Consider the following 26,544-nt stretch of genomic DNA (forward strand, 5'->3'; position numbering starts at 1 on the left):
ACAAATATCTGTACATGATGCTGCCAAGCTGATCAAAAACGTCAGCAACTGGCCCTGATGGCATTCCAATTATAGCGTTCAAAAAACTTCAACCAGAACTAGTGCCCATACTTACAAAGTTGTTTAAACGTTGTCTTAAGGAGAATTGCTTTCCATCACTCTGGAAAATCTCATCAGTATGCCCTGTATTTAAGAATTCAGGTGATCGGTCATTTCCCTCTCAGTACAGGCAAATAATTCTTCTATGCATCATGAGTTGCTGGGATCTGTGTTAGAGAAGTAGCAAAAATAACCTCCTCATTGAAATGCAACTACAGCAGATGTGCTAACAGATTTTTCTCATGGGATTAGCAAATCTCTCGACGGAGGTTTCCTTTCTTGGGCAATTGCTCTTGACATATAAAAGGCCTTTGATAGAGCATACTCTATCAAATGTCTTTAAAAGTCTACTGCACAAGATCTCCAGCTATGGTATAAGTGGAAATGTCTTCTCAATTATTAAATCATTTGTCTCTGATAGGTTCATAAGAGTAGTGGTTGATGGGCAGAAATCAGAAGCTCGCAGTATTAATACTGGAATCCCTCAGGGGTCCATCCTGGGCCCAACTCTCTTTCTATCTACATTAACGATCTTTCAAATCACATCCTTACATCATTCGTAGACATTTATGCTGATGATACTACCACCTATCAAAGACCGTAAACAACCAAGTTCTCTCTGATTCCCTCTCCTCTAGTCTTGAGCATGGGATACAATGAGGAAAGGAGTGGCTGGTTACTTTTAATGCATCTAAAACCAAGCTTCTATCTTTACATCATCAACGCTCTGATCCCCATCTGATCCTCATCTGATCCCCATCTGATCCTCATCTGATCCCCATCTGATCCGCATCTGATCCTCATCTGATCCTCATCTGATCCGCATCTGATCCCCATCTGCATCAATTGAAATGAATGGCTCTCATCTTGGAGAGGTTTTGACAAGCTTGATCTTTACTTGATCTGAAATGGAACACATATCAAATCCATTGCCAAGGTCGCTGGAAAAATGGTGGGATCCTTCTATCTATCCAGTAGATATTTCGCTGCTGATGCAATTCTCTACCTATATAAGAGCCAGGTATGTTCAAGGATGGAGTACTGTTGCCACATCTGGGAAGGAGTTGCTAGAAAGGACTTATCCTGCCTTGATAGGGTTCAAAATAGACTTTGTAGCCTCGTAGGAAATGCCCTTTTTTTTTTCCCTGCAACCTCTTTCTCACAGAAGAGATGTTGGGAATCTGTCTCTGCTTTATTGTTATTTTCGTGGCAAGTGCTCGTCTGAGCTCCAATCTATTGTTCCCCCTTGCCAAACTTTCATGAGAAACACTCATCTAACTGAAAACTATCAATAATTTCCCCCACTCTTTATCTGTACCTAAACCTAAACATAGATTCCATGAACAAAGTTTCTTTCTTAGAACTGTACGCCTGTGGAATTGTCTTCTGTTTGCCTGCTTTCCAGCTGACTACAATATGGTTGTCTTCAAGTCCAATGTAAACAAGTTCTTGATGAGTCGTTTCACTTAAGTTAACAAATTTATCGAATTTCCATTACTAATGATTACTATATTGTCCAATTGACTACTTATTTAACCCTTATCCTCGAGTGTCCTCTGGGCCTTGATAAGTGATGATGCGTATGTAAAAAAAAAAAATAGTTTGTCAAAAATGACTGTAATGGGGGGAGAGGTATGAAACATGTAATGTAGTACACCATATAATGCACAAAAGGAAAGATACAGACATGCACAGTAAACAATGAATATATTAAGCTTCCATTACAGTAAGAAAGAACATATGTTGTGAATGGGTTATGAATAAATATATGTTGTGAATGGGTTATGAATAAATATATGTTGTGAATGGGTTATGAATAAATATGCGTATGCAACGAATAAGTAAATATTACTTTGTGTTATGGAATTTTGAGAGTATATGCAACTGCTATCAGAAGACATAATCTAGAGTTAAAACTTTTTTAAATTTTGGAAAACATGTTCATCGGAGTTGTATAAAACGTCTGTTTGCTGTGAAGGACATTTCCGAAAGAAGATAAGATCATGTCTTAAATTCCCCACTTGTGCAGAAGGAGGTGGCAGACTCTTGCATTCAAGAACTCTTTCTCTAATGTTGCAGAGAAATAAATGAAAGGAAGATAACTCAGATAATTCTGGGCCAACACCATATTAAAACATTTAAATTAAACATGGCAGCCTACTTCAGCAAATTAATGCCAGTCTGATTGTTCTTATGTTTCCTAATTTTGCTTATCGTGTTAATTTTGTATCCGTGACGGATGTTTTGTATTATTTGCATTCAGTGGAATACTGTTTTCATCTTGAATGTCATTTTCACAAGCCAATGTAACCTCTGACCTTCTTCAGGTGTATCTTGTCAAATTCGGGAATGTTTCTGTTGAATTTGGGAATTTCGACGGAATTTCAAACAAAACCCTTTATTTACTTCACAAGAGTAGCATGCTCTTGTTCCATCAGCCATGACTGGATAGAAGCCCTTAATAATTTGCAATTGTATTTTTCAGTCACCCACACTGAGAATTGAACCTTCAATCTTCAAGAGAATATCACTTTTTACAACTGATTTTTCCAAATACACTAAGCACTGCGCCACAGGTTCTAGTACAAATGTTAGAAGCCTTAAACCTATTTTATTTCTAGTTGTAAATATCACTACTTATTATCATTACTATATATTGATTATTTATAATAAACGGTTCCCATATCGCGTTAAATTCTATACTAGGTCTATTTAGTGCTTGATTGTCACTCAGCATATGTGCTGCTGCTTTGAGTCGTCTTACTTTCCACCGTTCTTCCGTCTATAATTTTTACTTCATTCTATAATGGTAGATGATTTCCATTTTCCTTCCAAATAAGGTCAGCCATACCTGATTTTTCAATCTCTCGACGTATTACATCTTTTTGATATTCTTCTAACCATACTTTTAGTGGACAACATGTCTTACCTTTCTATAGTTTTCCACATTTACACATACACAGTTCTTAGTCATGATTTTTTCTGTAAGGGGCTTGACTCACACAAGCTGTTTTCAGCGAGTTGAATCACTGCTGAATACTGTCCTGATGTCATATGGATTACATATTCATTGAAGTTCTTTCGACAAGCTCTTCATATATGGTATAAAAACTGTGGTGAGTTCCTGAGTGGTGTCTGTAGTGTTATCATAGAACTACTTTCATACGCGTAACAAGTAAATCATGGCGTATGAATATTGATGTCAACCGCCTAATACATACGTATTCGACAACATGGCATAGACCTCTACACACATACATTCAATCTCTCTTCTTATGTAAATATGTTAATAAAGTTCTATATTAAATAAAACCACAACTTGTTTATCAATTACTTATAACAACAAACTTAAACTAACGACATGGTGGCAGCGAAATGGATACTGAACATTTATAACAGTTAAAAAAAAAAAAAAAACTCACTCAGTTTGATTGACTAGTCACAACCGACAACAGAAAATGAAACAAAAAAAAAAAAATATTCGGCAACAGACCAGAAAGGAAAAACATTTCTTTCACAAACGACAAAACTTCTGCAACAGACACGAGAGGAAAAATACGTTTACAAAAGACAAAACAAGGCATGTAAACCAATTTTCATTAATTTACCCATCTGTGCATTTTATAAAATTTTGCTGTCATTCTCGTATATGCTATAAACACGTGTGAATTTTTGCACAATAGCAGACATTTTGAATTTTTGTCAACTGTTGTTATCGTATATGTCCCCGTAAACACGTGGGGATTTTCGCACACCAGCAGACGTATTGAATTTTCTGTTTAAATACATAGCCGTTAATAATAATGTCTACCAATAATGACATTATTCTGTTTATGGACTGGGAAATGCCAAATCCAGCGGAAACATTTAAACTTTTTAAACAGAGGCTAGAACTATATTTTGCTATAAACAAAATAAAAACTGACCAACAAGTGAATTACATACTGCTAAAGACTGGCAACGAAGGTCTCAAAAAATTTAACACTTGGAAATTGACAGATGAGGAAAAAAGTTCTCCCAACACCATTTTTAATAAATTCTTGGAGCATTTAGAACCTAAAGAAAACTTTAGGATTAACAGACTAAAACTAATGTCTTATAAACCAAAACAAAATGAGACATTAGACGACTTTGTCAATAGATGTCGTCAACTTACGTTAAAATGCTCACTAACCGACACTGAACAAGAACAGCGAATTATAGAACTAATTATTGCAAGTACCCCAATTGTCGAATTCCAGAAAGAACTACTACGAAAAGATAATGCGCTAACACTGGATGAAACCATCCGAATTGGTAAAACGTACGAAGCAACAAACGCACATATTAAACAGCTTAGAGAGATGTTAAACACCAATAATGAGGAGGACAATAGCGCCAATACTGACATACAAGCAATTACAAAATATAAACAAAATAGAAAGACAAACAACTGCCTTAATTGCGGAAAAAGTCACGAACGTCGACATAAAGCATGCCCAGCATTTGGTTCCAAATGCAAAACGTGTGGAAAATATAACCACTGGGCAACAGTATGTTTATATAACAGAAGATCAAGGTCAAGGTCGCAAAACAGAGACCGTGGAAAACAAAAACCATTAAACATGAACCAGACCAAGAAAAAACACTTAATCCAAACTGATATATCATCCAGGAACAACAGTTAGGAACTAAATGAACAATTTGAAAATTTAACTTTTTCCACCATTAACACACCCTCTCAAACACAGAGAGATGAAGCCTTCGCTTATATAAATATAAAATTATCTAATCGAAATGGGACTCACAGATTACGAATTAAAGTCGATACTGGAGCCCAAGGTAATACATTACCAATTTCTACATTCCATAGAATGTTTCCTGAGAAATTAACCACTGATAGCTTCCCAAAACTAAAAAAACAAAGTAAGGACAAAAAATTAATAGCCTACAATGGAACACCGATAAAGTGCTATGGGAATATCCGTATACCATGCAACTACCAAACCTCTGATTGGCACGAAAGCACCTTTTATATAGTAGATATAAATGGACCAGCAATTCTAGGACTACCATCACTGGAAATACTGAAAATGGTCACTCTTCACTGCACGGTGAAAGAACAAAATATAGTCAAACCAATCAACAAAATCGAAGACTTGGTACAGATCTATCCAGATCAATTCGACAAAATAGGCTCTATGCCTGGACATGTCAAGTTAACAACGAGCAAAAACATACAACCTCACATTGACCCACCAAGAAAAACCCCAATTGCCCTAAAGGACAACATAAAACAGGAACTAGACAAAATGGTCAGCAACAAGATCATTAGAAAAGTCACAGAGCCAACAGACTGGGTTTCCAGCCTAGCTTATTCACACAAGAAAGATGGAAGCCTGAGAATCTGTCTAGACCCAAGACGCCTTAACATTGCGCTAAAAAGACCACACCATGCAACCCCTACAGTGGAGGAGCTAACACACCACTTTGCAGGTGCCAAGCTGTTCTCTAAACTTGATGCCAAAGCTGGTTATTGGTCCATACATTTGGATCAGGAATCTCAGCTGCTAACAATATTCCAATCCCCTTTTGGCAGATACTGTTTCCAGAGATTACCATTTGGGTTAAGTGTATCCCAGGACATTTTTCAAATGAAAATGGACCAGATACTCCAACAAGTTGACAGAGCAATTGGAATTACAGACGACATTGTTGTCTATAGTAAAACAGACAAAGAGCATGATAAGATCTTGTACAGGCTCATGCAAGTAGCTGCAAAAAATGGTCTTGTGTTTAATTCAGCAAAATACAAAATAAAATAAAAAAAAATATATCTTTCTTTGAAATGATATATAGTGAAAATGGTGTTAGCCCAGACCCAGAAAAACTTAAAGACTTACAAGACATGCCATATCCAACATGCAAAAAAGAACTACAAGAATTCTTAGGCCTTGTCACATATTTATCACCATTCATCCCAAATTTGGCCGACAAGACACATACATTAAGAGGCTTGTTGAAGAAAGACATACCTTTTCTCTGAGAATGCAAGGTATGCTTTGAAACACTTAAAACAATAATCACCAAAGACTCCACATTAACGTACTTCAACATGAGTGAAGTACCAATGCTACAAACTGAGCAGCATTAATGCAAAACAAAAAACCTATTGCATATGCATCAAAGTCTCTAACAGACGCCGAGCAACGGTATGCATGCATAGAAAGGGAACTTTTAGCAATTGTATTTGGTGTCCACAGATATCATGTCTACCTATATGGACGGAAGTTCAAGGTACACACCGATCATAAACCCTTGGTCATGATACTACAGAAACCACTCACCAGTGCACCTCCTAGGTTACAACGAATGATGACTAAATTACAGGGATACCAGATACAAATAGAATACATACCAGGCAAAGAAATGACTGTAGCTGATACACTAAGTCGCCTCCCCAGTACTCAAAATACTGACATGATCGATATTCGAGTTGACTTGGTGAGATTCAGGAGCGAATGCCTGAATGAAATAAAAAAGGAAACAAAGGCTGATCCAATATTCAACCAATTACATGAAACCATAACAACAGGATGGCCAGACTCAATTAAGGAAGTACCACCGACAATTCGGTCATACTGGTCATACAGAGATGAGTTATCTGTCAGTGATGGCATAATCATGAAAGGCTCAAGGATTATTATCCCTGAAAACCAGCAGAAAACTATCCTGGACCAACTACATTACAGCCATCAAGGTATCGAAAAGACACGTCTGCAAGCTAGAGATACTGTATACTGGGAGCGAATTAACACTGATATTGAGAACATGATCAAAAAGTGTTCAATATGCCAGGAAAACCTCCCAGCACAACCAAAGGAAACTTTACAACCACATGACATCCCTAGCAGAGCATGGGAAGTTGTTGGCACTGACTTGTTCCGCTGTAACGACCAGGAATACCTCATAATTGCTGATTATTATAGTAAATTCCCAATCATACGGAAAATGAATGGCATGACCACAAGCAACATGGTCATATCAACAATGAAGCAGATATTTTCAGAACATGGTATTCCCACCAGAGTTATTAGTGACAACGGACCACAGTACTCCAGTGAAGCATTTAAAGAATTTGCTCAACAATGGCAATTCGATCATATCACATCATCTCCAAGGTTTCCTAAATCAAATGGTTTTATTGAACGACAGATTCAAACCATTAAAAGAACAATAGTCAAAGCAAAGCAAGCAAGAAGAGATGTTAACCTTGCAATGCTGTGTTTAAGAACAACGCCTATCAGCCACAAACTTCCAAGCCCAGCTGAACTTCTAAACAGTCGCATCATGAAATCGAACCTGATTGCAAAAATCACGAATCACAGATTTCCCAACCGTGACCATATCCACAAAGAACTAAAGCACAGACAGGATATACAAAAAACCTATCATGATAAAACAGCCCATGACTTACCAGCACTTGTCCCTGGACAACACATACGTATGTGGGATAACCAAACTGGAAAATGGAAACCAGCAACAATTCTCAGCAAATGTACAGAACCTAGATCGTACATCTTCAAATTGCCAGATGGATCGTCAAAAGACGTAACAGAGTCCATATCAGAGCAGATGGAAAAGCAACCCATAAGCATGTTCACTTCAGTGACCAAACCCAATCTCAATCTGGACTCCCTAACACAAGCATCTCAAACCAAATAAACACTAAGAAACACACACCAAACATAACAAGACATGGCCGTGAAATCCATAGGCCAAACAAATTTAAACAATAAATATCTGAACAATGTGTACTACTTTTCTTCCTTCTGGTAAGGGGGATGTAGTGTTATCATAGAACTACTTTCATACGCGTAACAAGTAAATCATGGCGTATGAATATTGATGTCAACCGCCTAATGCATACGTATTTGACAACATGGCATAGACCTCTACACACATACATTCAATCTCTCTTCTTATGTAAATATGTTAATAAAGTTCTATATTAAATAAAACCACAACTTGTTTATCAATTACTTATAACAACAAACTTAAACTAACGACAGTGTCCTTTCGTGTCTGGTTCAAATTTCTTGGAGCTGATGTCATGCTCTCTGGATAGTTGTTTTGATGGAGGGTTTCTCTCAAACTCTTTATATGCATTGCTGTTACTGCTTTTGCTCGCTGTTGTAGGCAACAGAAAATTCCTTTCTTTACATTATATGGATGGTGGGAGTGGAAAAGTTGGCTTTTGATATACAGATGACATAAACCCCTGACCAGTGCAGGTTATCAGCACATCTTGAACGATAAGTTGTTATGTTCTTTTTCCATTGTGACCTCTGTAGGTGGATGGATAGAGTTCACATGGTCTAATAATGTTTGAACATCTTCCTGGTGTGCTCAGAGTATGAATGTGTCATTTACATATCGCAACCACATTGTTAGCTTTAGTGATTTTAATCTTAATGCCATTTCCTCAAAGTATTCCATGTATGCATTGGCCAATACTTATGAACAATGATGATCTCATCGCCAGACCTTCTTCCTGCCGATATACATCAGATCCCATCACAAAGTTTGTACTTTCTACACAGAAGGTCAACATCTTCATTATATTGTTAATTGGGATGCAAGTTCATTTCTTCAGTGAGGCATCAGGAGTCAGCTTGTCCCGTACCACTGTCAGTTTCATCAGTGGGTACGTTCTTGAACAGACTCACTACATCTAGACTCACCATTTGGTTGGAATGAATGGGAGCATTGTTTATTATTTCCACAAAGTGAGCTGAATTCTTGGATGGATGGCATGTTGAACTTCAGGTGCTGATAATGGAATACCATCCTTATGAATCTTAGGGAGGATGAATAGGTGTGGTAGATTGCTGTAATACTGTACTAGCTGTCTGTATTTTGCAGGTGGTATTAGGTCCTTGTTTTTACTGAGAATAGTATAGAATTTAACACGAAATGGGAACCGTAAATAATAATAGAAAATATATACAGGTAAGAAATAAACAATAATATATATATATATATAGTAATAATTAGTAATATATATAGTAATATGTACAGTAAGAAATAAACAATAATATATATATATAGTAATAATTAGTAATATATATAGTAATATGTACAGTAAGAAATAAACAATAATATATATATATATAGTAATAAATAGTGATATTTATAACTAGAAATAAGGCTCCCAAAATTCATACTAGAAATGTCCACAAGGATTGATGGCGCAGTGGTTAGAGTACTTGGGAAAATCAATTGTAAAATTGATAATCTCCTGAAGGTTGAAGGTTAAGTTTTCCGTGTGAAGTACATGAAGGGTTCCATTCAAAATTCCGTCCAAATTCCCAAGTTCAACAGAAACATTCCAGAGTTCGACAAGATACACCTGAAGAAGGTCGGAGGTTATATCAACCAAAACATTGTGAAAATCACACCCAAGATGAGAACAGTAGTCCACTGAATCCAAATAATACAAATAACCAATCCTCATCTCCAAATTTCAAAAGCGTGGCATATGTTTTCCTATCACTTCTAGTTGAGTTTGCTGATCTGAGTTTTTGTTTGAGTTGATATTTTATTTTGTAGTGAAGTGATCACTATAAAGCTAATTTTGTTATGTTAATTTTTAATCTCTATAAAATTATTTGATGTAAGTAGCTTTCAAAATTTTGCTAAGAATTTCTATTCGTCAGATTAAATCCTTCCAAATTTCTTTCAAATTTCGAGGATGTGAAATTGTTGCTCATATACATAACATCACTAAATCTGCTTATTTTCCCTTAAATTGTGTCTTTTCAACAGTTTAGAGCTATATGCAAAGCAATTAGATTTGGGGAATCATGTTCATCTCTTTAATTGCGTAAGAAAAATTTTCTTGGAATATTGAGTACTTTTTGATCATGTTCTCGATATTGGTATTAATATTTCCTCTGTTCTTCGTATATTTAAATCACTTCGTCTCTCTGATAAGAGAATAAGATAATTTTATGCTACTAATTGTTAAGCTTTTCAAATGTTCCTCTAGTCAGTATTAGTCCTGATGCATTGCCTATTTTTGCATGGGTTCCTCTTGTATTTAGTTTAGTGCTTTTACTCTGCAAATGACCTTTTTTTGTTTTTGTTTATTTTACCAAATATATTGTACATTGATCCAAATATTGAACAGCGAATTGCATGATTTCTCTCACAACTGCAACAATTTTAACTTTCCCAGAATTGCATAACAATGCTTGTAACTTCATTTGTAATTTGATGCATATTACTGTTGGAGGTTTGTACATTTTCTTGATATGAAGTGTTTTTCCAAATGTGAATTTATTGTCTTTCCTTAGCAGTTTTTTTTTTTTTTTCTGAAACTCTGCAATTAGGATCCTAGCAATAGTAAGTTCTATTATTTTCTACTGTTCAGTTTTTGATAGTGAACCACTGGATCAGTTACCTGCAATTAAATAATGCAATTAATAAAATCTAGTGACTATTTTATTTTTTTTTTTTTGTCATACAAGACATTAATTTTAGATGATTCACCAAACAGTTTTCTTTCAGTTATAATTGCTCTGAAAATTTATTGAAAATAATGCCAATCAAACGTTTTTCTTCCTCACTGAGCCTCGAGAAATAATACTTTTTCAATGTTAACTAATTTTAATATATAACTTGTTGATCTGTTTTTATTTTATTCACAATGAAATACAGTTTTTGAACATTAATTGCTATTACTGCTGTCGCTTCTAGTGTGATACTTTTTCTATTGTTTTAGTTTTTTGTTTTGTAGACAATAGTTGATGACCACTTCTTCACTGACCTGTGTGTTCAAATATTTCTTTTGATTAAATTAACTTAATACTGTTATTTTTTTTCTTTCAAAAGCAAAGTTATATTAATGGTTTATTAATATTTATTTATAATTGATTTGCTCTAAGCATTAGTTGAATATTGTGTCAGAAATCTCACTAATATGTTGTTGTATCCTTACGCTAAGGAGTTTGCATCAAATGCAATTCTTATAATAAGTTATAGACAAGTGTCATTAGATACATTATTGTTTTTTTAGATTTACATTTCTTTGCCTGTGTATTCGTTGAATTGTATGAAAATTTAAATAACATATACATGTTAGAAAAGAAAAACGTTTCAATGTGATAATCTGCCATTTACATGATGTCTATGTTTGGTGTTTTTGTGTCGATTATAAATTGACTTGTAAATGTCATTCTCCTTAGCTCAAATCGTACACTTTCATGCACATTCTGGATGGAGAGTGCTTACAAAAGCTGGTATTTTTAAGCTGTCACTCATCTGGAGACAAATTAGCCACGATATTTGAGTTGTAAGAGATTAAAATGATTTGTATAAAAATTTAAAAGAAATCTTTCTTCAGTAAGTTATGATTAAAAATTTCTGCTTTATTTCCAATCAAAAAAAAACTGAGAGTGAAAATTTTGTTTATAATCTATTATGTTAGAATGTTTTTGGTTCATTAATCAAAATTCATTCAATTCATTTCTTTTTTGTAGGGAAAGTTTCTGTTCCTGTTGCGATTTGTGATCAAGAAGAATTTTGTTCCCATCCGAAAATCCAAAAGAATTTTGCTGATTACTTACATTATTGGCAAGAATTTATCTCACGTGATTATCCAAAGTCAATGCAGTGTCTTTACCTCAAAGATTGGCATTTTACCAGGTTCATTCATTTTACACTTTTCTGTTTCACAATTCTTACTTTAAGCAAACTAGCAACAAACAGAATTTTCAAAATAACTTGAGGGAGCAAATTGCAGAACACATGATTTGAAAGTAACATTTTTTTATGTAACACAACACCATCATGATATTCGGTTTAACCCTTCGCACTCCTCCAACGATGTTCAGTGAGTGATGCCACTGAATTCGGTCGTTTTGGGTCCCAGTTGCTCTTTTGATTCTCGGCGGTCACTCTGATGAAGGCCCTGGGTGTTAAAAGATTCTGTCTAGTGAATTATTATTCCCTCACATAGTAAAAAAGTCAAAAAGGCAAATCACTGAGGAGCAAAGTTTTGTATTGCTGAGGAGCAAAGGTCATGTAAGCCAAAAGAAAAACGAATAACACTTTGACGATTGGTCTTTTTGGATAACATAACAATAATTATTCATACAAACAGCCATATACTTTGATTCTTCAAAAGTCTCAACTTAGGCCCTTAAAATTTGTGTGTGGATAGCACCTTCTGGTCAGTCTGTACAATTCTCAAGTTTAGCCATTAACCCTAACAGTCTTTCAACAACGAGCAATCTACTGGGGAGAAAGCAGTGTGTTCTGGGTGTTTAGGCTCAGTCATCAGCCCTAAGTTTGAGGGTCAGACTTTCAGCAATGCACAATCCAGTGAGGAGAAAGCAGAGTCTCTCAGCCCAGCCCAGTCCAGTCAGGTCTCTCTCTCTTCTGATGCTCTTTGTCTGACTGTCTCTAGATCACTGCATTATAGTGAGAACCCTGGGCCATAGCACCACTCCTCTTACCAATAGAATTTAACTCCCAATTACCAATTATCAGTAATACACCATTGGTAATATTCTACAATTTCTAACTCTGGAGAATGCTTTCTCAGACCAAGTGGCCAATGGATTTTTAGGTTCACCCCTCTTTTCCGTTATCTATTTTCCACCTCCCTTGCTACCATGAATAGTTTTTTTTCTCCCCTTTTGAGCTGATTACAAATGTGTTTTATTTGTTTAATTCCTGAATTCAAATTTTCAACTCTAGAAAAAGGGTTAATGGTGATATTTTAATTAACAATCATCGCAGTGTATGGTCCTTTTAGCTTTTCCTTTGATAAGCAATTTTCAACAATTGACATTGTCTTTGGATTGTTAACACCCCTATATCCATACTACCCATAGATATAGGGGTGTTAACTACTATAGGACAGATGTATTTTAGGAAAACCCAAGCAATGGCATCTTATCCTTGATATCGGTCAAGTTCATAATTCGTTTTGGGGGGAAAAAAAAAAGAGGAAAGACAGATAACAAAATCCTCTTATATGTCAAGACCACATTGCCTAAAGAGAGCCTCACATGGCCTAAATAAAAAAAACATTATTGGGTTATAACAAATCCTTAAAATATACTTTTACTACTAAATAAATTGACTTTCCCAAATTTTTGGGAAATTCAATTTATTGTCAAATCTCATCAAGGTCTTTTGGCCAAAAGATAATGTTTCTTTTTTTTGAGAAAATCCAGAATAGTTCTTATCAGCTCTTTTTTATTTTGCAACTTCTGCGAGCAATTAACAATTGTTGCATTCTTTCTCTCCCTTTCTTTTTCTGTCATTTTTTGTTTTCCTTTCTTTTTTACTGTCTGAATTTTGACAGTTGTCTCTGTGGCATCTCAACTCTTTTTATTTCAACCTGCCAATATTATCATTTTTTTTTCCTTTCTTTTTTACTGTCTTAATTTTGACAGTTGTCTCTGTGGCATCTCAACTCGTTTTATTTCAACCTGCCAATATTATCATTTTTTTTTTCTTTTCTTTTTTACTGTCTTAATTTTGACAGTTGTCTCTGTGGCATCTCAACTCTTTTTATTTCAACCTGCCAATATTATCATTTTTTTTTCCTTTCTTTTTTACTGTCTTAATTTTGACAGTTGTCTCTGTGGCATCTCAACTCGTTTTATTTCAACCTGCCAATATTATCATTTTTTTTTTCCTTTCTTTTTTACTGTCTTAATTTTGACAGTTGTCTCTGTGGCATCTCAACTCTTTTTATTTCAACCTGGCAATATTATCATTTTTTTTTACTTTCTTTTTTACTGTCTTAATTTTGACAGTTGTCTCTGTGGCATCTCAACTCTTTTTCTTTCAACCTGCCAATATTATCATTTTTTTTCCTTTCTTTTTTACTGTCTTAATTTTGACAGTTGTCTCAGTGGCATCTCAACTCGTTTTATTTCAACCTGCCAATATTATCATTTTTTTTTTCCTTTCTTTTTTACTGTCTTAATTTTGACAGTTGTCACTGTAGCATCTCAACTCGTTTTATTTCAACCTGTCAATATTGTCATTTTTTTTCCTTTCTTTTTTACTGTCTGAATTTTGACAGTTGTCTCTGTGGCATCTCAACTCGTTTTATTTCAACCTGTCAATATTGTCATTTTTTTCCTTTCTTTTTTACTGTCTTAATTTTGACAGTTGTCTCTGTGGCATCTCAACTCGTTTTATTTCAACCTGTCAATATTATCATTTTTTTTTCCTTTCTTTTTTACTGTCTTAATTTTGACAGTTGTCTCTGTGGCATCTCAACTCGTTTTATTTCAACCTGCCAATATTGTCATTTTTTTCCCTTTCTTTTTTACTGTCTTAATTTTGACAGTTGTCACTGTAGCATCTCAACTCGTTTTATTTCAACCTGCCAATATTGTCATTTTTTTTTCCTTTCTTTTTTACTGTCTTAATTTTGACAGTTGTCTCTGTGGCATCTCAACTCTTTTCATTTCAACCTGCCAATATTATCATTTTTTTTCCCTTTCTTTTTTACTGTCTTAATTTTGACAGTTGTCTCTGTAGCATCTCAACTCGTTTTATTTCAACCTTCCAATATTATCATTTTTTTTTCCTTTCTTTTTTACTGTCTTAATTTTGACAGTTGTCTCTGTGGCATCTCAACTCGTTTTATTTCAACCTGCCAATATTGTCATTTTTTTTCCTTTCTTTTTTACTGTCTTAATTTTGACAGTTGTCTCTGTGGCATCTCAACTCTTTTCATTTCAACCTGCCAATATTATCATTTTTTTCCTTTCTTTTTTACTGTCTTAATTTTGACAGTTGTCTCTGTAGCATCTCGACTCGTTTTATTTCAACCTGCCAATATTATCATTTTTTTTTCCTTTCTTTTTTACTGTCTTAATTTTGACAGTTGTCTCTGTGGCATCTCAACTCTTTTTATTTCAACCTGCCAATATTATCATTTTTTTTCCTTTCTTTTTTACTGTCTGGAGTTTGACAGTTGTCTCTGTGGCATCTCAACTCGTTTTATTTCAACCTGCCAATATTATCATTTTTTTTTTCCTTTCTTTTTTACTGTCTTAATTTTGACAGTTGTCTCTGTGGCATCTCAACTCTTTTTATTTCAACCTGCCAATATTATCATTTTTTTTTTCCTTTCTTTTTTACCGTCTGAATTTTGACAGTTGTCTCTGTGGCATCTCAACTCGTTTTATTTCAACCTGTCAATATTGTCATTTTTTTCCTTTCTTTTTTACTGTCTTAATTTTGACAGTTGTCTCTGTGGCATCTCAACTCGTTTTATTTCAACCTGCCAATATTATCATTTTTTTTTCCTTTCTTTTTTACTGTCTTAATTTTGACAGTTGTCTCTGTGGCATCTCAACTCGTTTTATTTCAACCTGCCAATATTATCATTTTTTTTTCCTTTATTTTTTACTGTCTTAATTTTGACAGTTGTTTCTGTGGCATCTAAACTCGTTTTATTTCAACCTGCCAATATTATCATTTTTTTTTCCTTTCTTTTTTACTGTCTGAATTTTGACAGTTGTCTCTGTGGCATCTCAACTCTTTTTATTTCAACCTGCCAATATTATCATATTTTTTTTCCTTTCTTTTTTACTGTCTGAATTTTGACAGTTGTCTCTGTGGCATCTCAACTCGTTTTATTTCAACCTGTCAATATTGTCATTTTTTTCCTTTCTTTTTTACTGTCTTAATTTTGACAGTTGTTTCTGTGGCATCTAAACTCGTTTTATTTCAACCTGCCAATATTATCATTTTTTTTTTCCTTTCTTTTTTACTGTCTTAATTTTGACAGTTGTTTCTGTGGCATCTCAACTCTTTTTATTTCAACCTGCCAATATTATCATTTTTTTTTTCCTTTCTTTTTTACTGTCTGAATTTTGACAGTTGTCTCTGTGGCATCTCAACTCGTTTTATTTCAACCTGCCAATATTATCATTTTTTTTTCCTTTCTTTTTTACTGTCTTAATTTTGACAGTTGTCTCTGTGGCATCTCAACTCGTTTTATTTCAACCTGTCAATATTGTCATTTTTTTCCTTTCTTTTTTACTGTCTTAATTTTGACAGTTGTCTCTGTGGCATCTCAACTCTTTTTATTTCAACCTGCCAATATTATCATTTTTTTTTTCCTTTCTTTTTTACTGTCTGAATTTTGACAGTTGTCTCTGTGGCATCTCAACTCGTTTTATTTCAACCTGCCAATATTATCATTTTTTTTTTCCTTTCTTTTTTACTGTCTTAATTTTGACAGTTGTCTCTGTGGCATCTCAACTCGTTTTATTTCAACCTGTCAATATTGTCATTTTTTTCCTTTCTTTTTTACTGTCTTAATTTTGACAGTTGTCTCTGTGGCATCTCAACTCGTTTTATTTCAACCTGTCAATATTATCATTTTTTTTTCCTTTCTTTTTTACTGTCTTAATTTTGACAGTTGTCTCTGTGGCATCTCAACTCGTTTTATTTCAACCTGCCAATATTGTCATTTTTTTTCCTTTCTGTTTTACTGTCTTAATTTTGACAGTTGTCACTGTAGCATCTCAACTCGTTTTATTTCAACCTGCCAATATTGTCATTTTTTTTTCCTTTCTTTTTTACTGTCTTAATTTTGACAGTTGTCTCTGTGGCATCTCAACTCTTTTCATTTCAACCTGCCAATATTATCATTTTTTTTCCCTTTCTTTTTTACTGTCTTAATTTTGACAGTTGTCTCTGTAGCATCTCAACTCGTTTTATTTCAACCTTCCAATATTGTCATTTTTTTTTTCCTTTCTTTTTTACTGTCTTAATTTTGACAGTTGTTTCTGTGGCATCTCAACTCGTTTTATTTCAACCTGCCAATATTGTCATTTTTTTTCCTTTCTTTTTTACTGTCTTAATTTTGACAGTTGTCTCTGTGGCATCTCAACTCTTTTCATTTCAACCTGCCAATATTATCATTTTTTTTCCTTTCTTTTTTACTGTCTTAATTTTGACAGTTGTCTCTGTAGCATCTCGACTCGTTTTATTTCAACCTGCCAATATTATCATTTTTTTTTCCTTTCTTTTTTACTGTCTTAATTTTTACAGTTGTCTCTGTGGCATCTCAACTCTTTTTATTTCAACCTGCCAATATTATCATTTTTTTTTCCTTTCTTTTTTACTGTCTGGAGTTTGACAGTTGTCTCTGTGGCATCTCAACTCTTTTTATTTCAACCTGCCAATATTATCATTTTTTTTTTCCTTTCTTTTTTACTGTCTGAATTTTGACAGTTGTCTCTGTGGCATCTCAACTCGTTTTATTTCAACCTGCCAATATTATCATTTTTTTTCCTTTCTTTTTTACTGTCTGAATTTTGACAGTTGTCTCTGTGGCATCTCAACTCGTTTTATTTCAACCTGCCAATATTATCATTTTTTTTTCCTTTCTTTTTTACTGTCTTAATTTTGACAGTTGTCTCTGTGGCATCTCAACTCGTTTTATTTCAACCTGTCAATATTGTCATTTTTTTCCTTTCTTTTTTACTGTCTTAATTTTGACAGTTGTCTCTGTGGCATCTCAACCCGTTTTATTTCAACCTGCCAATATTGTCATTTTTTTTCCTTTCTTTTTTACTGTCTTAATTTTGACAGTTGTCTCTGTGGCATCTCAACTCGTTTTATTTCAACCTGCCCATATTATCATTTTTTTTTCCTTTATTTTATACTGTCTTAATTTTGACAGTTGTTTCTGTGGCATCTAAACTCGTTTTATTTCAACCTTCCAATATTATCATTTTTTTTTCCTTTCTTTTTTACTGTCTGAATTTTGACAGTTGTCTCTGTGGCATCTCAACTCTTTTTATTTCAACCTGCCAATATTATCATATTTTTTTTCCTTTCTTTTTTACTGTCTGAATTTTGACAGTTGTCTCTGTGGCATCTCAACTCGTTTTATTTCAACCTGTCAATATTGTCATTTTTTTCCTTTCTTTTTTACTGTCTTAATTTTGACAGTTGTTTCTGTGGCATCTCAACTCGTTTTATTTCAACCTGCCAATATTATCATTTTTTTTTCCTTTCTTTTTTACTGTCTTAATTTTGACAGTTGTCTCTGTGGCATCTCAACTCGTTTTATTTCAACCTGTCAATATTGTCATTTTTTTCCTTTCTTTTTTACTGTCTTAATTTTGACAGTTGTCTCTGTGGCATCTCAACTCGTTTTATTTCAACCTGCCAATATTATCATTTTTTTTTCCTTTATTTTTTACTGTCTTAATTTTGACAGTTGTTTCTGTGGCATCTAAACTCGTTTTATTTCAACCTGCCAATATTATCATTTTTTTTTCCTTTCTTTTTTACTGTCTGAATTTTGACAGTTGTCTCTGTGGCATCTCAACTCTTTTTATTTCAACCTGCCAATATTATCATATTTTTTTTCCTTTCTTTTTTACTGTCTGAATTTTGACAGTTGTCTCTGTGGCATCTCAACTCGTTTTATTTCAACCTGTCAATATTGTCATTTTTTTCCTTTCTTTTTTACTGTCTTAATTTTGACAGTTGTTTCTGTGGCATCTCAACTCTTTTTATTTCAACCTGCCAATATTATCATTTTTTTTTTCCTTTCTTTTTTACTGTCTTAATTTTGACAGTTGTTTCTGTGGCATCTCAACTCTTTTTATTTCAACCTGCCAATATTATCATTTTTTTTTTCCTTTCTTTTTTACTGTCTGAATTTTGACAGTTGTCTCTGTGGCATCTCAACTCGTTTTATTTCAACCTGCCAATATTATCATTTTTTTTTCCTTTCTTTTTTACTGTCTTAATTTTGACAGTTGTCTCTGTGGCATCTCAACTCGTTTTATTTCAACCTGTCAATATTGTCATTTTTTTCCTTTCTTTTTTACTGTCTTAATTTTGACAGTTGTCTCTGTGGCATCTCAACTCTTTTTATTTCAACCTGCCAATATTATCATTTTTTTTTTCCTTTCTTTTTTACTGTCTGAATTTTGACAGTTGTCTCTGTGGCATCTCAACTCGTTTTATTTCAACCTGCCAATATTATCATTTTTTTTTCCTTTCTTTTTTACTGTCTTAATTTTGACAGTTGTCTCTGTGGCATCTCAACTCGTTTTATTTCAACCTGTCAATATTGTCATTTTTTTCCTTTCTTTTTTACTGTCTTAATTTTGACAGTTGTCTCTGTGGCATCTCAACTCGTTTTATTTCAACCTGTCAATATTATCATTTTTTTTTCCTTTCTTTTTTACTGTCTTAATTTTGACAGTTGTCTCTGTGGCATCTCAACTCGTTTTATTTCAACCTGCCAATATTGTCATTTTTTTCCCTTTCTGTTTTACTGTCTTAATTTTGACAGTTGTCACTGTAGCATCTCAACTCGTTTTATTTCAACCTGCCAATATTGTCATTTTTTTTTCCTTTCTTTTTTACTGTCTTAATTTTGACAGTTGTCTCTGTGGCATCTCAACTCTTTTCATTTCAACCTGCCAATATTATCATTTTTTTTCCCTTTCTTTTTTACTGTCTTAATTTTGACAGTTGTCTCTGTAGCATCTCAACTCGTTTTATTTCAACCTTCCAATATTGTCATTTTTTTTTTCCTTTCTTTTTTACTGTCTTAATTTTGACAGTTGTCTCTGTGGCATCTCAACTCGTTTTATTTCAACCTGCCAATATTGTCATTTTTTTTCCTTTCTTTTTTACTGTCTTAATTTTGACAGTTGTCTCTGTGGCATCTCAACTCTTTTCATTTCAACCTGCCAATATTATCATTTTTTTTCCTTTCTTTTTTACTGTCTTAATTTTGACAGTTGTCTCTGTAGCATCTCGACTCGTTTTATTTCAACCTGCCAATATTATCATTTTTTTTTCCTGTCTTTTTTACTGTCTTAATTTTGACAGTTGTCTCTGTGGCATCTCAACTCTTTTTATTTCAACCTGCCAATATTATCATTTTTTTTTCCTTTCTTTTTTACTGTCTGGAGTTTGACAGTTGTCTCTGTGGCATCTCAACTCTTTTTATTTCAACCTGCCAATATTATCATTTTTTTTTTCCTTTCTTTTTTACTGTCTGAATTTTGACAGTTGTCTCTGTGGCATCTCAACTCGTTTTATTTCAACCTGCCAATATTATCATTTTTTTCCTTTCTTTTTTACTGTCTGAATTTTGACAGTTGTCTCTGTGGCATCTCAACTCGTTTTATTTCAACCTGCCAATATTATCATTTTTTTTTCCTTTCTTTTTTACTGTCTTAATTTTGACAGTTGTCTCTGTGGCATCTCAACTCGTTTTATTTCAACCTGTCAATATTGTCATTTTTTTCCTTTCTTTTTTACTGTCTTAATTTTGACAGTTGTCTCTGTGGCATCTCAACCCGTTTTATTTCAACCTGCCAATATTGTCATTTTTTTTCCTTTCTTTTTTACTGTCTTAATTTTGACAGTTGTCTCTGTGGCATCTCAACTCGTTTTATTTCAACCTGCCAATATTATCATTTTTTTTTCCTTTATTTTTTACTGTCTTAATTTTGACAGTTGTTTCTGTGGCATCTAAACTCGTTTTATTTCAACCTGCCAATATTATCATTTTTTTTTCCTTTCTTTTTTACTGTCTGAATTTTGACAGTTGTCTCTGTGGCATCTCAACTCTTTTTATTTCAACCTGCCAATATTATCATATTTTTTTTCCTTTCTTTTTTACTGTCTGAATTTTGACAGTTGTCTCTGTGGCATCTCAACTCGTTTTATTTCAACCTGTCAATATTGTCATTTTTTTCCTTTCTTTTTTACTGTCTTAATTTTGACAGTTGTTTCTGTGGCATCTAAACTCGTTTTATTTCAACCTGCCAATATTATCATTTTTTTTCCTTTCTTTTTTACTGTCTTAATTTTGACAGTTGTCTCTGTGGCATCTCAACTCGTTTTATTTCAACCTGTCAATATTGTCATTTTTTTCCTTTCTTTTTTACTGTCTTAATTTTGACAGTTGTCTCTGTGGCATCTCAACTCGTTTTATTTCAACCTGCCAATATTATCATTTTTTTTTCCTTTATTTTTTACTGTCTTAATTTTGACAGTTGTTTCTGTGGCATCTAAACTCGTTTTATTTCAACCTGCCAATATTATCATTTTTTTTTCCTTTCTTTTTTACTGTCTGAATTTTGACAGTTGTCTCTGTGGCATCTCAACTCTTTTTATTTCAACCTGCCAATATTATCATATTTTTTTTCCTTTCTTTTTTACTGTCTGAATTTTGACAGTTGTCTCTGTGGCATCTCAACTCGTTTTATTTCAACCTGTCAATATTGTCATTTTTTTCCTTTCTTTTTTACTGTCTTAATTTTGACAGTTGTTTCTGTGGCATCTAAACTCGTTTTATTTCAACCTGCCAATATTATCATTTTTTTTTCCTTTCTTTTTTACTGTCTTAATTTTGACAGTTGTTTCTGTGGCATCTCAACTCTTTTTATTTCAACCTGCCAATATTATCATTTTTTTTTTCCTTTCTTTTTTACTGTCTGAATTTTGACAGTTGTCTCTGTGGCATCTCAACTCGTTTTATTTCAACCTGCCAATATTATCATATTTTTTTCCTTTCTTTTTTACTGTCTTAATTTTGACAGTTGTCTCTGTGGCATCTCAACTCGTTTTATTTCAACCTGTCAATATTGTCATTTTTTTCCTTTCTTTTTTACTGTCTTAATTTTGACAGTTGTCTCTGTGGCATCTCAACTCTTTTTATTTCAACCTGCCAATATTATCATTTTTTTTTTCCTTTCTTTTTTACTGTCTGAATTTTGACAGTTGTCTCTGTGGCATCTCAACTCGTTTTATTTCAACCTGCCAATATTATCATTTTTTTTTTCCTTTCTTTTTTACTGTCTTAATTTTGACAGTTGTCTCTGTGGCATCTCAACTCGTTTTATTTCAACCTGTCAATATTGTCATTTTTTTCCTTTCTTTTTTACTGTCTTAATTTTGACAGTTGTCTCTGTGGCATCTCAACTCGTTTTATTTAAACCTGCCAATATTATCATTTTTTTTTCCTTTCTTTTTTACTGTCTTAATTTTGACAGTTGTCTCTGTGGCATCTCAACTCGTTTTATTTCAACCTGTCAATATTGTCATTTTTTTCCTTTCTTTTTTACTGTCTTAATTTTGACAGTTGTCTCTGTGGCATCTCAACTCGTTTTATTTCAACCTGCCAATATTATCATTTTTTTTTCCTTTCTTTTTTACTGTCTTAATTTTGACAGTTGTCTCTGTGGCATCTCAACTCGTTTTATTTCAACCTGTCAATATTGTCATTTTTTTCCTTTCTTTTTTACTGTCTTAATTTTGACAGTTGTCTCTGTGGCATCTCAACTCGTTTTATTTCAACCTGCCAATATTATCATTTTTTTTTCCTTTCTTTTTTACTGTCTTAATTTTGACAGTTGTCTCTGTAGCATCTCAACTCGTTTTATTTCAACCTGTCAATATTATCATTTTTTTTTCCTTTCTTTTTTACTGTCTTAATTTTGACAGTTGTCACTGTAGCATCTCAACTCGTTTTATTTCAACCTGCCAATATTATCATTTTTTTTTCCTTTCTTTTTTACTGTCTTAATTTTGACAGTTGTCTCTGTGGCATCTCAACTCGTTTTATTTCAACCTTCCAATATTGTCATTTTTTTTTCCTTTCTTTTTTACTGTCTTAATTTTGACAGTTGTCTCTGTGGTATCTCAACTCGTTTTATTTCAACCTGCCAATATTGTCATTTTTTTTCCTTTCTTTTTTACTGTCTTAATTTTGACAGTTGTTTCTGTGGCATCTAAACTCGTTTTATTTCAACCTGCCGATATTGTCATTTTTTTCCCTTTCTTTTTTACTGTCTTAATTTTGACAGTTGTCTCTGTGGCATCTCAACTCGTTTTATTTCAACCTGTCAATATTGTCATTTTTATCCTTTCTTTTTTACTGTCTTAATTTTGACAGTTGTCTCTGTGGCATCTCAACTCGTTTTATTTCATCACACAGGAATGGTTAGCTCTCTTTTCAGGAATGATTTTGTATTGCTTTCTTTATTTTTCTTATTTAAATTGTCTTGTATTCACAATTTTATGCAAATCAGGAATTTTTATTAAAAAACGACCGTGGCACAGCAACGAAGGCAAAAACAGCAGATCAGTATAGAAAAACAAAGCAAGATCCATAAAGAAAATATGCCTTATATAAACCCCAACTAGTAATAAAAACAAAAAAAATGAAAAGTCAATACAAGAATTAAAAATATAATATATACTAATAGTTCTAAAAAGTTTTTTTTAATGGTCTTTTTGATAACATATATTTACATAGTGAACTCAATATTAAGTAACATTAAAAAATGAATGAAAAGAAAATAATTAAATATGGTTAGATAACTCATAGGTGAAAAGTGTAGTACCTGTTCTGATACTTACACTTTATATTTTCGGCACTCGATCAGTGAAAGAGAAATCCTTCAAGACGAAGATAACTTTTATTTTTGTCTCAATCCAAAGTGCCCATTTTTGTAGAGCTCATTAAAACTAACCTTGTGTCTAATTCTGCCCCTGCAGAAGAGGCAAGTGAATAAATTCTTGTTTCAATATCTTTTTTTTTATGATGATCAGTAAAATTATTATTATTATTATTGTGTGTGTGTTTTAATTATTATATATATGTGTGTGAATATTTTTCGAGATTGGTTTTCATAATCTAAGCATATAATCATGAAACAACTTAATATTGTGTCCATAATTTTTTGGTGTAAATATGATGTATACTTACATGATTGAATTATTTTTTTAAATCATAATTTAATAATCAGTAAATATTTATTGAAACCACAAAAACGATAAGAAAATAAATTTCAATTATAATAAATTCTATTTAAAATTAAAAAAATAACCACAATACATTTCATGAGATGCAAATCCTCAAAAATCTTCAAATTTAACATTGATTTTATTGTCAAAACTCTAATCTTTGGTTCATCTTTGTAAGACATTCACAGCAAGAACTTGTTTTGCTATTACATTGAAAAAAGACTTTCCTCTTTCCTTCCATGTGCCTAGCACCAGGTGGAATTTTCATAGACAGAACTTCTTTACAAGAATTTAAGGATTTGTGATAGCCCAATAATGGTTTTTTATTCAGGCCATGTAACACATTACTGCGGGATCTCTTTCAATTCTTGTTGCAACTTCCATTTTCAAATAAACCGTTTATTGATATGAATTAAAACCTGCCTCTAAGTAATAATTCATGCCATTGAACAATGTCAGTTCTCCCATAGTTTTCCTTATCTTTCATCAGACAATCATTTCGATCTCATTAACACTTATAGTCGAGTTCCTCTTGGCCTTGGTTTCAGACAACTAGAAGAAACTATTTCATGTAAATACATATTCCTATGTTCTTAAAAATGATTTGTATTTTGTCCATTAATTTATTCTTTTATATTTTCTTTTATTTTTTTGGAATCCTTTGAGCTGAGGCTTCATAATTTGTGTATTCATTTTTTTGTCGACTGTTATCCTCATCTTCATAATTGTTGTTTAATCACGTTTTGGCCAATTATTCCTCTGGCCTTCAAGTGATTAACTGCAACAAGATAGAAATGCTAAGTCTTGTAACTTATCCCCAGTAATTACTGCCTTCCATAGTTGTTGTTGTCTCACCACGTTTTGGCCAACTAATCCTCTGGCCTGCTTTGGGTAAGATTAAAACCGCTATCTTTAGACAATGCTTACCTGAAACGATAGAGACTCGACGTGTCTATCCACTGTGCCAAGGCTAAATTTTATGGTCTTATAAATCCAATTTTGTGTTCTTATCTGATCTTCCATTCTCAGGTCAATACTGAATGGTATTATATTATTATTTTATCTTTTGGAATTCTTTGGGACCACCTGAAGAAGGCCAGAGGAATAGTTAGCCGAAACGTGGTGAAGCAACAACTATGGAGATGAGGATAACAGTCTACAAAAAATCAATACACAAGTTATTCTTTTAATAATTACCATTGGTCAAACATTGCAAAGGTTATATATATATATATATATATATATATATATATATATATATATATATATATATATATATATATTTTAGAGATTTTCCTGACTACAAAGAAGCTTACATAACACCTGTGTATTTCCAATCTGATTGGCTGAATGAATGTTGGGATTCTGAAGAGAAACAAACCGATGATTATCGTTTTGTTTACATGGGACCGAAAGGAAGTTGGTAAGTTGAATATTTCTAATATTTCTTGTGTTTTTCTAACAATCTTGAGATTGTTTTAGATTTTTATTTGCATGGTTACTCGATATTGCTCATTTGTTATATAACAAATAATATGTATGATGAATGAAATCACCATTATCTTATTAAGATTAGAAAACTTGTTGGAAAATTGTAAATCCCTCCTACCCTCTCCTAGTAATAGTTTCATTTAGAATAAATTATTAATGTCTTTACTAATTATTTAAATATATTTCACATTTACCAACGATTGAAGATATAAAGAGCTTGAAGAAAAAAAAACTTCTACAAAATAACTGAATGTAACTTGAATACTATTTCCAAAATAAATGAATTTGGCATTAAAAAACCTGAGAAGGGTTGATATGCTGTTAAACAACCAAACCAAATCAAAGATTGATTATTGACAATTTATGTATGGACGAACAGAGGTATCTTCGCTTCTCTATATTAATTATGCTACTACTTTTTGTGTGTCTATGTATTAGTGTTTCTTGTTTCTAAGAGACTTATACATTATATTTATTTATTTATTTAAACCAAAAATACTGAAATAAATATTTTAAAATAATCACAAAATTAAATCTACCACAATGCATTTTGGTTTCTTCATAAACAAGTCACTTTAATCATTTATTGAAAAAAAAAATGGTTTACTTAGTGATCTTTAATAGATGACAAAAATTCAAAAATATTTAAATTGTCAAATAGAATGTTATTTAAACTGGCTTTAAATACTTAGCAAATCTTCATGTATTAAAAAACTGAAAGTTTAGCAAGCATTTCAAAACACTGAATCATTTCATAAATAGAAATATATATCTATATAAAAGCCAAGTACGTCCAAGGATGGAGTACTGCTGCCACATCTGAGCAGGAACTGCTAAAAAAAGCCTATCCTGCCTTGACAGAGTACAAAATAGACTTTGTAGCTTCCATGAAAAAAGCTTCTTAGAAGTGCACACATGTGAAACTCTGTTTTGTTTGCCTGTTTCCCCACCTGACTACAACTTGGATGTCTTCAAGTCCAACATAAACAAATTCCTGATAAACTGCCCCTTAAGTAAGACACTTTATCAAGTCTCCATTACTAACGATTACTACGATATTGTCCGAGTGGCTTCCGGGCCTTGATAAGTGGTGACTACCATGTAAAAAAAAAAACGAGATTAAAACATTTTCTT

General features: G+C 32.9%; 1 protein-coding gene across 1 annotated transcript in view; it reads left to right on the plus strand.

The window, feature by feature from the left end:
* Positions 1-26,544, plus strand: part of LOC145286039 (2-oxoglutarate and iron-dependent oxygenase JMJD4-like) — a 47,883-nt gene that overhangs the window by 4,238 nt on the left and 17,101 nt on the right. The window contains exons 2-3 of the mRNA XM_080134665.1: positions 11,622-11,787; positions 25,208-25,342. Of these exons, the coding sequence (XP_079990791.1) occupies positions 11,622-11,787; positions 25,208-25,342 (301 nt within the window). The remainder of the gene's footprint in view (positions 1-11,621; positions 11,788-25,207; positions 25,343-26,544) is intronic.

This window comes from Euprymna scolopes, chromosome 10 (genome assembly GCF_053919585.1).
Source record: "Euprymna scolopes isolate OS-2025 chromosome 10, ASM5391958v1, whole genome shotgun sequence".
Lineage (NCBI taxonomy): Eukaryota > Metazoa > Mollusca > Cephalopoda > Sepiida > Sepiolidae > Euprymna > Euprymna scolopes.